Source organism: Colius striatus, chromosome 18, assembly GCF_028858725.1.
Source record: "Colius striatus isolate bColStr4 chromosome 18, bColStr4.1.hap1, whole genome shotgun sequence".
NCBI classification, from domain to species: domain Eukaryota; kingdom Metazoa; phylum Chordata; class Aves; order Coliiformes; family Coliidae; genus Colius; species Colius striatus.
Window position 1 is genome coordinate 1,159,381 of NC_084776.1, and position 12,334 is coordinate 1,171,714.

General features: G+C 62.1%; 1 protein-coding gene across 1 annotated transcript in view; it reads left to right on the forward strand.

Annotated features, from left to right (window-relative positions):
- BAIAP2 (BAR/IMD domain containing adaptor protein 2) overlaps window positions 1–11,184 on the forward strand; it is a 42,668-nt gene extending 31,484 nt beyond the window's left edge. Inside the window, 9 exon segments of the mRNA XM_062010456.1 lie at window positions 351–503; window positions 1,810–2,037; window positions 3,008–3,209; window positions 4,153–4,354; window positions 4,455–4,523; window positions 4,778–4,874; window positions 4,876–4,941; window positions 6,605–6,639; window positions 11,030–11,184. Of these exon segments, the coding sequence (XP_061866440.1) occupies window positions 351–503; window positions 1,810–2,037; window positions 3,008–3,209; window positions 4,153–4,354; window positions 4,455–4,523; window positions 4,778–4,874; window positions 4,876–4,941; window positions 6,605–6,639; window positions 11,030–11,099 (1,122 nt within the window). The 3' untranslated portion in view covers window positions 11,100–11,184.
- Window positions 11,185–12,334: the final 1,150 nt, after the last annotated feature.

A 12,334-nucleotide genomic window follows, 5' to 3' on the forward strand; every position in this document is an offset into this window, starting at 1 on the left:
TCCCGCCCGCACGGCTCCCGGCCCCCGCGCTGACTCAGCGCCTGTGCGTGGGGGCTCCCGTGAGTAAGGGCAGGTTGGAGGGGCTGTGCAGGCACACACACAAACGCTCTGTGCTGGGGGGTCCATGGCCACGCCGCCAACCCCCCTCAGCGGGTGCCTCGGCATGTGCCCTGCGCACGGCGGGACAGGGGACGCTGGGGCAGGGGATGCTGGGGCAGGGGACGCTGGGGCAGGGGGTGCTGAGGCAGGGGATGCTGGGGCAGGGGATGCTGGGGCAGGGGGTGCTGAGGCAGGGGATGCTGAGGCAGGGGATGCTGAGGCAGCCGCCTCCCTGCTCCTCTCCCTTGCAGTACATCGAAGCCATCAGCAACAAGCAGGGAGAGCTGGAGAACTACGTGTCCGATGGCTATAAGACAGCTCTGACAGAGGAGAGGAGACGGTTCTGCTTCCTGGTGGAGAAGCAGTGTGCGGTGGCCAAGAGCGCCATCACCTACCACGCCAAGGTGAGTCCGCGTGGCCCCGGCTGCCCCGGCACAAGCCGGCGCCCACAGAGCAGTCAGTGCCCTGGCACAGCCCCTGAGGCTCAGGGGGCAGAGCCACAGGGCTGATCCACACACAAAGTTCCCTGTAAGACACGTGCTGCTGGGCAGGGGGAGGCAGGGCTGCCCTTCCTCTGATGAGGGGACACATCTCCCGTGGCTGCACGAGGTGGATGGGACCGACTGGTTTGCTCGAGTGCCAGCGTGGCAGTGCCCATGGCAGAGCCTGGCAGCGTGTCCTGCCATCTGACTCTCCTGAGCAGTGCCAGCCCCTCTGCAGGGGTAGGAGATGGGGCTGAGTTAAGTGTCCTGCGTGTCATGGTCCCCAAGGTCTGAGCCCTGGCCAGGCTGGTCAGGCTCCTCGTGCATCAGCTGCTGGCTCCGTGCTCAGAGCAGCAGCGGCACTGCCTGGCACAGCTCACTCCAACCCTCCCCTTCCCCCCGGCCTTGGCAAAGATGGGGATTAAACCAGAGACTGAACTGCTGCTCCAGGCTGCCCAGGTCTCCTGGCTGGAGCTGCAGCCCCCTGTGCTGGTCTGGAACGGAACCCATCCGGCAGCGGGCCGGGGCCGCCGCGCTGCTCCCGCAGCCTCGCGCTGCCGTTCCCGCTGTTCCCCACGGCCACCCCCGGCACACACAGCACCCATCTGTCACCGCCACGCTCGGCACAGGGGAGCAGCAGGAGTTTGGATTAGTCAGCACTGCAGGCTGCATCGATGCTGGGTGTGTGTGAACCCTCCTGTAGAGCAGGAGGGGAAAAAAATCCCCCCAAAGGCTGTTTGTCCCTTGGCAGCGGATGGCCCCAGGTCCTGCCCCAGGTCCTGCCCCAGGTCCTGCCCCGGGCAGGGAGCAGCAGGGTTGAGCTGCAGAGCAGTGGGGCCTGAGGCTGATGAAGCTGCTTCTGTGGCACCTGGTGACAGCACAGAGTGTGACTGAGCCTTTGCTCAGGTTTTGTTTCTCTGCTCTCACTGAGCCCAGCGCCCTGCTCGGCTGCTGTGGCTGCTCTGCTGCTGGAGCTGCCCCACACAGGCTGTTTTGGAATAAGGTGGGGAGATAAATTACGGTTTTCTTCAGTCCTGTCTATTTTCTGTGACACCCTCCTGGCTCAGCTGCCCTCAGAGCCTGCAGCCACAAGTCCCTGAGTTGTATCTTGCCTGTGCCGTGCACAGAGGAGTGGATCGGTCTTGTGGCCAGGATGGAGCCAAGCAGAGCTGGGTGGCTCTCCCACAGCTCAGCCTGTGCCCTCATGCCTTGTTGTTCTCTGTTGCAGGGGAAGGAGATGCTGACACAGAAGCTGCCTCTGTGGCAACAGTCCTGCTCAGACCCCAACAAGATCCCAGACCGGGCTATACAGCTGATGCAGCAGATGGCTGCCAGCAGCAATGGCACCATTATGCCCAGCCCTCTGTCTACATCCAAATCCAACCTCATCATCTCTGACCCCATCCCTGGTGCCAAACCTCTCCCCGTCCCCCCGGAGCTGGCACCTTTTGTAGGAGTAAGTATCTCGGTGGTGGAAGCTGAGCTGCCCTTCTGAGCAAAGCTGCAGGGATGACCCCAGGCCGGTGGCACCGTTGTCCTCAGCAAGTTGCCTTTGGATGGACTGTCACTGATGTGTGCAGGGATGGGCAGCTCTGTGCATGTGCTGGAAGGAGCCTGGCATGGGAATGGGCAGCCTGTCCTCTCCCATCCTGTCTGTGTTGCTGAGCTGCAGAGGGACAGGGGCTCCCAGGGGTCTTGGGGAACCTGTGAGGTGGAAGCATTTGGCTGGGCTGGTCCCAGAGCTGTGAGAAAGCGCTTGGGGTGACCCATGGGATGAATGACCCATCAGAAAAGGGTCTCTCCCTCCATGAGGGGGCATAAGCTGAGCAGTGGAGCTCAGGAGGGATTTAATAGGTGAGAGAGTCCCTATCCCTGGAACCATGGCAAAGCTGTGGAGCTGAGGTGCTGAGGGCTGTGGGTTAACGGTGGGCTGGACAGGGTGAGGGGAGGGCTGGGACTGCAGCAGCTTAAAGAGCTTTTCCAACTGAAACAATTCTTTGATTCTCTGATTCTAAGGCAGCTTACAGCAGTAAAATACCATAGATGTGACCCCACTGCTCCCCCCAGAGCCTGGAGAACTAAGCCCAGCTCTGGTCTGCTGGGAACCACCTTCCCTGGAGCTGCATCCTGCTGCAGGAGCTGCAGTGGGATGCCCTAATGAAGACATTCCTCTCCTCTCCTCTCCTCTCCTCTCCTCTCCTCTCCTCTCCTCTCCTCTCCTCTCCTCTCCTCTCCTCTCCTCTCCTCTCCTCTCCTCTCCTCTCCTCTCCTCTCCTCTCCTCTCCTCTCCTCTCCTCTCCTCTCCTCTCCTCTCCTCTCCTCTCCTCTCCTCTCCTCTCCTCTCCTCTCCTCTCCTCTCCTCTCCTCTCCTCTCCTCTCCTCTCCTCTCCTCTCCTCTCCTCTCCTCTCCTCTCCTCTCTCCGTAGCGCATGTCGGCACAGGAGGCCATGCCGGTGATGAACGGAGTCTCAGGCCCAGACAGTGACGGGTACAACCACTGGTCTGAGATGAAGCCAGCACAGCCCAAATCTTTATCTCCTCCCCAGCCTCAGAAGCAGCTGAGTGACTCTTACTCCAACACACTCCCAGTTCGCAAAAACGTGCCACCGAAAAACAGCTACACCTCAGGTGAGGCCCCAGGGCAGCTCTGCCAGGGCAGCAGCGATGGGCTGGGGATGGCAGCGGCGATGGGGATGGCAGCAGCGATGGGCTGGGGATGGCAGCGGTGATGGGGATGGCAGCAGGGGTGGGGATGGCAGCAGCGATGGGATGGGATGGCAGCAGGGATGGGCTGGGGATGGCAGCAGCGGTGGAGTGGGATGGCAGCAGCGATGGGGTGGGATGGCAGCAGCGATGGGCTGGGGATGGCAGCAGCGATGGGGATGGGATGGCAGCAGCGATGGGCTGGGGATGGCAGCAGCGATGGGCTGGGGATGGCAGCAGCGGTGGAGTGGGATGGCAGCAGCGATGGGGTGGGATGGCAGCAGCGATGGGGTGGGGATGGCAGCAGCGATGGGGATGGGATGGCAGCAGCGATGGGCTGGGGATGGCAGCAGCGATGGGCTGGGGATGGCAGCAGCGATGGGGATGGGATGGCAGCAGGGATGGGCTGGGGATGGCAGCAGCGATGGGCTGGGGATGGCAGCAGCGATGGGGTGGGGATGGCAGCAGCGATGGGGATGGGATGGCAGCAGCGATGGGGATGGGATGGCAGCAGCGATGGGGATGGGATGGCAGCAGCGATGGGCTGGGGATAGCAGCGATGGGCTGGGGATGGCAGCAGCGATGGGCTGGGGATGGCAGCAGCGATGGGGTGGGGATGGCAGCAGCGGTGGGGTGGGGATGGCAGCAGCGATGGGCTGGGGATGGCAGCAGCGATGGGGTGGGATGGCAGCAGGGATGGGCTGGGATGGCAGCAGCTCTGGCTTCACCTGCTGCTCCTGTCTGAACCTGGGTTGGGAAGCGAGCAGAGCCAGGCCCTGCCATGGGTGCTGGGCTCTGGGAGGGGTTGGCTGGGCAGGTTTATGGGCTGAAGGGCTCAGGGCACTCATCGGCCTCTGTCTCCCACCAGCCGAGAACAAGACGCTGCCACGCTCCAGCTCCATGGCCGCAGGGCTCGAGAGGAACGGCAGGACGAGGGTACAGGCCATTTTCTCTCACGCTGCTGGGGATAACAGCACCCTCCTGAGCTTCAAGGAGGGTGACCTGATCACGCTGCTGGTGCCCGAGGCCAGGGACGGTTGGCACTACGGGGAGAGCGAGAAAACCAAGATGTGAGTGAGGCAGGGGACTGCTGCAGCCCGGGCACAGCCTCGCCTGGACGCTCCTGAATCACCGTGGGTTGGGCTTCACCCCCCTGCCTTTGCCTTCCAGGAGGGGCTGGTTTCCTTTCTCCTACACGCGGGTCCTGGACAGCGATGGCAGCGAGCGGGTGCACACGAGGTAGGAGCATCACCAGGGTGCCGTGGTGGGTGTCCCTCGCAGGGTGGGTTTGGTGGGGGACATTCTCCCACAGGGCTTGGGATGGGGACACTGAGCCTCTCAGACACGAGCAGTAGCTCCCAGCACAAGCAGGTGGCAGCTGACCTGGGGACATGGGGAGTTCCAGCCATGAGACCCCTCGCTGCAAGGCTCGTGGGGTCTCAGCCCAGGGTGGGCTTGGTGCTGATGCCTCTGTTTGTGTCCCTTTGCCCCAGCCTGCAGCAAGGGAAGAGCAGCAGCACCGGCAACCTCCTGGACAAAGACGACATCGCCATCCCACCGCCTGACTACGGCATGGGCTCGCAGGCATTCCCCGGCGCAGGGCAGCGGCGCCTTCAAGCAGAGGCCGTACAGCGTGGCTGTGCCTGCCTTCTCCCAGGTGAGCTGAGGCTTCTCCACTTCAGGGGTGTATTTTATCCACGGGAGAGGTGTGAGCAAAGCCCTGGGTGTGAGCCTGGCGCGTGGGGTCCCGCCGGCGGGTTTGAAGCAGGAGGATGGAACGTGTGACAGCGTGTAGCCCGTGCAGAGGTGAGGGAGGGCTGCTCTCCAACCTGTCTTCGTTGTTTGTAGGACTACCTAATGCACTATGGGTGTGCAATTAAAGACTATTCCAGTGGCCTCTGCCAACCACCCTCCGCTCACTACAAGCCTTACGCTAGGTCGACAGCTGTAAGTCCGGGCACACGCGAGGTTTCCCTTGGGATTTACGGGCAGTCGGCCGCTTTTGCCTGGAAACCCGTGTGCCTTGCCCAGGGCCCTGTCTCCTGCTGAGCATCCCTCCTGGGCAGAAGGGACGGGGAGGCGGCAGTGGATGGGGAGGACGGGCTGGTTGGGCTCACCCGGGCGGAACGGGCAAGGCACAGGGAGCCCGTGGCACAAAGCGGCACCGTAAAACCCCAAAGGACAACACTTGCCGACTCCATGGGAGCCTCCCACCAGAAACAGGCTGTTCACAGGCAGCTGGAAGCGTTTTCTCTGGCACATGCCAAGTCAAGCCGGTGACAGGCCCGTGGGCATGCAGGGGGGTGTGAGCGTGTGGGGCTGGGCAGCCCCCAGCCAGGGAGATGCCCAAAAGGAGCTCAGGGCTTCTCAGATCCTCCCCTCGCCTTGGGGAGGATGCAGCGTGGATGAGAGCAGCTTAACCCAGGGGCTGCTGGCCTTGGGGTTTCCCTGTCAGTGGGATGAGCCACGTTGGCTTCCCCAGAGCGCTCGGCACGTGCTGGTGGACGGAGGGGAGGGGGAGCAGCAGCCATGCAGCACGTTCCAGGGGGTCTTGTGGAGAGGCAGCAGCTCTGGCTGGGGCCTGGGGCAGAAGCACAGCCACATTTGCCATTTGGGTTTTCCAGCAGTTTGCTGCTGGATTTGGGGTTTGGCAATGGGAGTGTCCCTGGGAATGTGGGTCTCTGATCTCTGATGCATTGTAAGCTCAGGGGACCAGCAGCACCCCCTCTTCCCTGGAGCAGTCCTGTGTTTGTCCTGGGGAGCAGAGCTGCTCCGTGGCTGTGTCCCAGGGCAGGTCCTTGCCCAGGGAGGGCTGTCCCCTGAGCCTGGTTGCTGGCTGCTCCTCAGCCCAGTGCAGTCCTTCCCCCCTGCAAACACCTATTCGGAACCGGCTGAAGGAGAAAATGGTCCAAAACCCTGTGGGTTTCTGGTGGGAGTTAGTACAGACCAACACCTCTCCACAGAACATTTCACTGGTGTCTCTGACTCGTTTGATCCTCTTTCGAGTGTTGCATCTCGAAAGTGGCCGTAACTCTGCCCACGGTGGGGCTGGGCAGAGCAGGCTGGGGCTCTCCTGGCCCGTGCTTCCCCTTGTGTTGCCAGATTGAATCCTGCTCCTAAGATTAGTTGCAACTTCACTCTCAGCTGTCTAAATCACGTTTGACTCATCTCCATGTCTCACTTCCTCTCCAAATGCATTGGCTCTTGGCCCTGGCATCCGATGCCACTTTGGTCTGTTGGGGTGACCCTTCCACTGGCAGCGGACTGGCCACAGCCCCCAGCCCTCAGCCCTCACGTGCTTCCTCCCCTCCTCTCCGCAGGGTCTCGACGACTACGGGACGAGGTCTGTCAGCAGGTAAGACTTTGACCTTCCTGTCTCCTTACCTGAAAGTGAACTGTTGGTGTTGGCTCCGGGCACAGCCGCGGGGCCGTGACCCTGTGGGGGGTCCCGGGGACAGGCGGCCCTGGGCTGGGGCTGTGCCACGGAGGACGTGGTGCATGTCTGTGAGCGCAGAGGGACCCGGCAGGTCCCAGGGACAGCGCCCAGCCTCCATCCCCTTGTGCTTCTCTGCAGAGTCTCGCGTCTCCCCCTCTCCCCCTGGGCTTGTGCCCACGCAGCGAGGCCACAGACGGCTCACGCTCTCAGGGTCTTTGCCCGGCGCCTTCTCCCCTCCTCCGTGGTGCTCTGGGGGGCAAACCCCCTGCCCCAGGCCGTGAGGGGCTGCAGTGGCTGGCGCTGCCGTGCCGGGCTGCTGGTGCCGGCGGCCGCGGCCACTCGGGCGTCTCCTGTGCTTTGTTCTGCAGCGGCAGCAGCAGTTTGGTATCAACGGTGTGAGGACGCCGTGGCTCGCGCCGGCCCCCTCGCTGCTTGGAAGAGCTTTCTGCTTCTTTCCCTCCTTTTGTTTTTCTTTCTGTTTCTTTCCCCTTCGTTTCTCTTTTTCTACTTCTTTTTGGATTTTAAACTCTTGTGATCTTCAAGGAAACCATGGTGCTTCTCCCCCCCCTGCCCTGCCCCCGCCCCGTGTTCACAGTGCCCTTGTTTCTGAAGCCTTTTCAGAGCAGACGCTGCCGATGGGCCTGTGCTCGCTTTGGAGCAGCCTGGACGCAGTTTTACACTTGAGTGGGACCCAGGTTTTTTTGTACTCCCGTGTGAATGTTCAGCGATGCACTCACTCTCCTTCCTCCCCCTCCTCCTCCTCGGGGGCTGCCCAGCAGCTGCCTCGCACGAGCCTGGACAAAAACCTCCCAGACCAGAACAAAATATGCATGGCCTCTGGTGTCCGTACTGTTACCGAGCATCCGGGCTGCCTGCACCCGTGATGCTGCTCCTGGGCTCTGCCCCGTGGGCTCTGCCCCGTGGCTCAGCCCCTGTGCCTCCCCCTCGCCCCGATCCGCTTCCAGCCGCCGACGTCGGCCGAAGCAGATGGCGCAGAGCTCCCTCCCCGGGGCAAGGGCTGCTTCTGGCTGGGGTCCTGCCTCTGGCAGCCCCCTGGAAGGGTAACTCCTGGTTGTTTTATAAATATATACATATATATATATTTTTTGTAGCAAGGTCTTGTTACCTCACGTTAGCGCTGGGGGCTGGCGCGGAGCCGTCCCTCGCTGGGGCTCCAGCGGCTCCTGGGGGTGTCCCAGCCCGGCGCTGGGGTCCCGCAGCCCGGCCCGTGGCCGTCTCCACCACAAAGCTGTCCACGCTTTCTTTTCCTTCTGCTGTGGTTTTTTTAAAGCCTCCTGCCGTGGCCTGTTTGCTGGGGCTCTGCCGGCAGCAGAGGCACACACAGGAGGGTTTGTTTTATACACTGGCCGCTGGGCACGTTGTCACACACCCTCCTGCAGCCCTGCCCTCGTTTTGCTAAAGATTTTTAACCCAGGATCTTTTCTTGCTGAACGACTGAATGTCGAGGCGGGGGGGTGGGCAGGGGGGAGGGCAAAGAAATCCCCAGCCTAGCCAAGCCTGTGTGGAGATTGCAAAGTGCTGAAGACCCTTTTTTAAAAGCCAGAGAGAAACGTGCCCTGTACTGAGTTACTGTTTGAATAAAAGGTTTATTTATTGCATTGAGCTGGGCCTCGGTGTGTTTTTCAGCTGCCGTGCCTGCGTGCTGCCCATCAACCCCTGCATCATCACCCCTCGCTCATGGCCGTGCCTCTGGGGGGTTTTTTTTTGCCTCCTCCATGCCCTGGGCCCGGAGTGGCCACAGGAGCCCCTGGGTGCCACCGGCTCACGCTTTAAACAGCTTTGCTGAGCTAAAACTGTTTAAAGGGCCGTGTCCCTGCTCCGTGTGCGTCTCCAGGTGCCGCTGCCCTGCGCTGCCTGGCCCTGGGAAAGCGGCGACGGCCGGGGCAGGGGGAAGGAAGCTGCCCCCTCCCTCCCTTCCGCAGCCCCCGCCACGCCGGGCTGCTCCTCTCCGCAGGTGGCTGCCGGGGCCCCGGCTGGCCGTGCCCTTCCTTCCCCTCCTCGCAGGGAGCCGACGGCCAGCACCAGCAACTCAATAAACACAACTTTTCCTCCTTTTTCTTCCTTTTTTTCCCTGCTGTTTCCTCTGTCTGTGCCTCAGCTGTGGGGGGCTCTGGCTCCGGGGCCCCTTCCTCCCCTTAACCATCACCTTCTGTTCCACACCAACCTGCCTTCTCTTTGCCTTGCAGCCCCGATGTTGAAGTGGCCAGGTTTTGAGCTGCCCCTGCCCGTAGTTAGTAAGTTGTCAGTGTCGGGGGGCGCCGAGCCCCTGGGTGTGCTGGTGCTGTGCAGCGGGTGCCGGCCGCGGGGCTGCGTGGGGACGGTGCCACGGCTCAGCTTCCCCCCTGTGCCCCCAGCCGCGTCCCCCACCCCGCTCAGCGCTTGTGCCGGTGCCGGGAGCTCCCGGGCTGCGCTGGGGTTCGCTGGGGCTGCGCTGGGCTGCTGCTCCCGCTGCTTCCCCTGCTCCCCGGAACCCCCGTCTCTGGTTGTAGGTGCCCAGCGCCGCCGGGCACGGCCCCTGTCCCGTGGCACATCCACACTAACGTCAAGTGTTTTTTGAGCAGCTTCTTTTTCGCTTGTAGACCGCCCCAGGGATGCGTCTCAGGAGCCTCCTGGTCCCAGCCTCAGCCCTGGCCCCAGGGTGGCAATGGAGGAGCCGAGATCCCCTGCTCTGATGGCGCTGCAGAGCCCAGGAGAGCCCCTTCCCTCTTTCTCTTTGATCCGTGAGCTGGTTTTCCTGCGGCTGCCGGAGCAGAGGGCTCCTGCCCCGAGGGCTTTTCTCTGCCAGAACACCAATGGTTAAATAATAACCCCTGGTGACTCATCAAAGCAACTTTTCCTCTCCCTCCAGTACCCAGAATCTATTTTGACATCCTGGGGAGAAAAGTGATCTAAGAACCTGCATTAATTAGGTGGGGAATTAATTACCCTATTTTTAATCAGAAGCCATTTATCTTTTGAGGAAAGCAAAAGTGCACTGAGGGGGAGGGAGGTGGACAGGGGCGAGGGGCTGGGGGACTGAGCTGCTTCCTCCTGCCTTGTGGGAAGTGGCTGGGGCTGTCCCAAAGCTCCTGGGGTCCAAGCAGAGGTACCCAGTGACCAATGTGACTTAACCCCATGGCATGAGTGTCTTGCTAACACTCTGCCTGCCTCTGTCCAGGGAGGGCAAGGCTGTGGCCAGGCATGTTGGGCCATGGCAGTGCCAGGGGCTGAGAGGGGCTGGCTGCCACAGGCTCATGGCCACTGCCTGTGTTTCAGTAAAGAGAGGGTTTGTGCAGCTCATGGGGCTGTGTGGCTGCTGCTGAGAGACAGGGCTGCAGGGAGGTCAGGGGGCTACGGGCATGCTCTGCAGCTTCCTTGTCACTGCCCAGTGCAGGTTTGGACCCGAGAGCTCTGGGCAGCACAGGGTGGCTGTGCACCAGCAGTACCCCCAGAGCTGCCCACACCCCTGGGCATTCTCTGCTGCCCCAAGGACCTCCTCAGGGCAGGTGAGGGCCCACACGTGCCAGGGCTGAGGCCACGTGCAGACAGGCCATGGGCCGTAGCCAGCGAGTGCTGGCGGCAACGGGACAGTGCTGGGGACACCCCAGGTAGGTGACTCCCGGGGCTGGGCTGTGCTGGGGCTCCTGGTCCTGCCACGCTGCTCCCCCACAGACAGCTCATCCCACAGCCTTCCTCTCCCCATGTTCTGCCTCTCGGGTGTTTAGGGGCTTCAGAGGCTGCCCAGACGGCACAGCACAAGTGCTCGGCATGGAGCTGCCAGCTCTGCTCTTGGCTGGGGATCCCCATGTACCCCATAGCACAGTGCAGAGCTGACTCACCCCAGAGTGCTCCCAGGCCTGGGGATGGCTGGAGCCCAGTCTGGGGGGCTGGAGGAGCTGTTCCAGCCCCATACCCCCTCGGCAGCCCCAGCTTTAGTCCTGCTGGAGAGCAAGGGGTGAGGACACCCCACATGCAGCAGCCCTTGCTGGCTCCTCTCCCATCCACCAAGGCTTTCGGTGTAGGAGCAGGGGGCAGCTCTGCACAGGGCAGAGCATTTCCAGCCTAACCCCCTCCCCAAACGCTGCTGAGCCCTGTGGGTGGAGGGGCTGGGGCTGGTGGCTCCTCTCGGGCTCAGCCTCGACGTATGTCCAGCGCAGCCCCTGCAGTAAACGCTTCCCGGGGCCTCGGCCGGTGGCTGCTGCCTGTGCTGGGCCCTGCCCTGGGATCCTTCTGCTTGGAAAAGCCCGTCCTGGCGAGCCCTGCTGCCCTCAGCCCTCCTGCTAAACTCTGCCTTCCTCTTCCTCTACAGAAACCCCTTTGCCAACGTCCAGCTGAAGCCAACAGTGACCAACGACCGCTCGGCTCCGCTCATCAGCTGACGCGGCTGTGCCGGGGCCCCGCGGCACTCGCGGCTGCACGTCCGGCTCCCCGGGACTTCGGCTGTAGGCAGAGTTCATTTAACCTCGCTGCTTCGAAAGCCAAAGGCTAAAGCTAGTGCCCTAGTTCTCTCTCTTCTCTAGACCCAGCTCCTTCCGAGCAGCTGCTGCCGTGTCGCCCGTCCTTTGCCCACGACGGCAGCACCCCCCTGCCCTCCCAGCATGTTGGGTTTGCTTTGTAGGCTTAGCAGCAGCTCGCCACGGGTGGGACAATGACCTCAGCTGGAACCCAGCTCCAGAGCTGCACTTCAGGCTGCAACAACCATGGCAGAGGGGAGATGCTCCCCCTACTCACTCCCTGCCCGGACAGGAGGGACCCCGGGTCAGGCAGCCAGTGGGGATCCCCTGGGTGAGCCAGAGCAGCTCTCAGGCTGCTGTGAGCCCCCCCCGCTGCCGAGCCCAGGCTGGGAGGCAGTGGGACGAGGTGGTGCCAGCACAGCTCCGGTCCCAGAGCCAGGTCTCAGTGCACAGGGGGTGTTACGGTACTGCTGGAAAGTATAAGCTAGGGAAAACTCCCCACTTTCGGAGGTGAGGGCTGTGTTTAAGCGTGCCTTGGGGTGCCCGGGGCTGCAGCCTGCCCGGTCTCTGCACCCCTCAGACAGGCTCTCCCATCCAGACCTCTTGCTTGGCTGTTTGCTCTTCCTCTATTACTAGGGCTGCATGAGAGAGAGAGAGAGAGAGAGAGAGAGAGATAAATATATGTATAAAAATATATATACACACACATACACACATATACACTTGCTAAGCTTAGTGCTGGGGTGTACACCCAGAGCCAGCCAGCTCCCCAGCACGAATAGGGGGTTACATCCCCACTGTGGGAGCTGGGAGAAGGGGCTTTCCAGGCAGGATCAGTGTCTGCCAGGGGCTGAGGATTTTGCCTTTTCCATGGTATCTGTCATTTTTGCACTTTGTACATGGGTTCAGCTGTGCTATTGTGGCACAGAGAGCCCCAGAAGGGTGGGTTCTGTGCAGGTCGGGCTCTTTCCCAGCTGGATGCGATGGCTCAGTGCAGCTGTGGCCACTCTGAAGGTTTTTGCAGCTCCACAGCAGGAAGTGGCTTCTCCTGCAGCCACCCGAGCTCTGGCTGTGCCCAAGGTCCAGGCAGCCCCTCGCAGGGCTGGAGCAGAGGGGTGTGGGGCAGGGCAGGGGCGAGGGGAAGGAGCATGGGGCAGTGG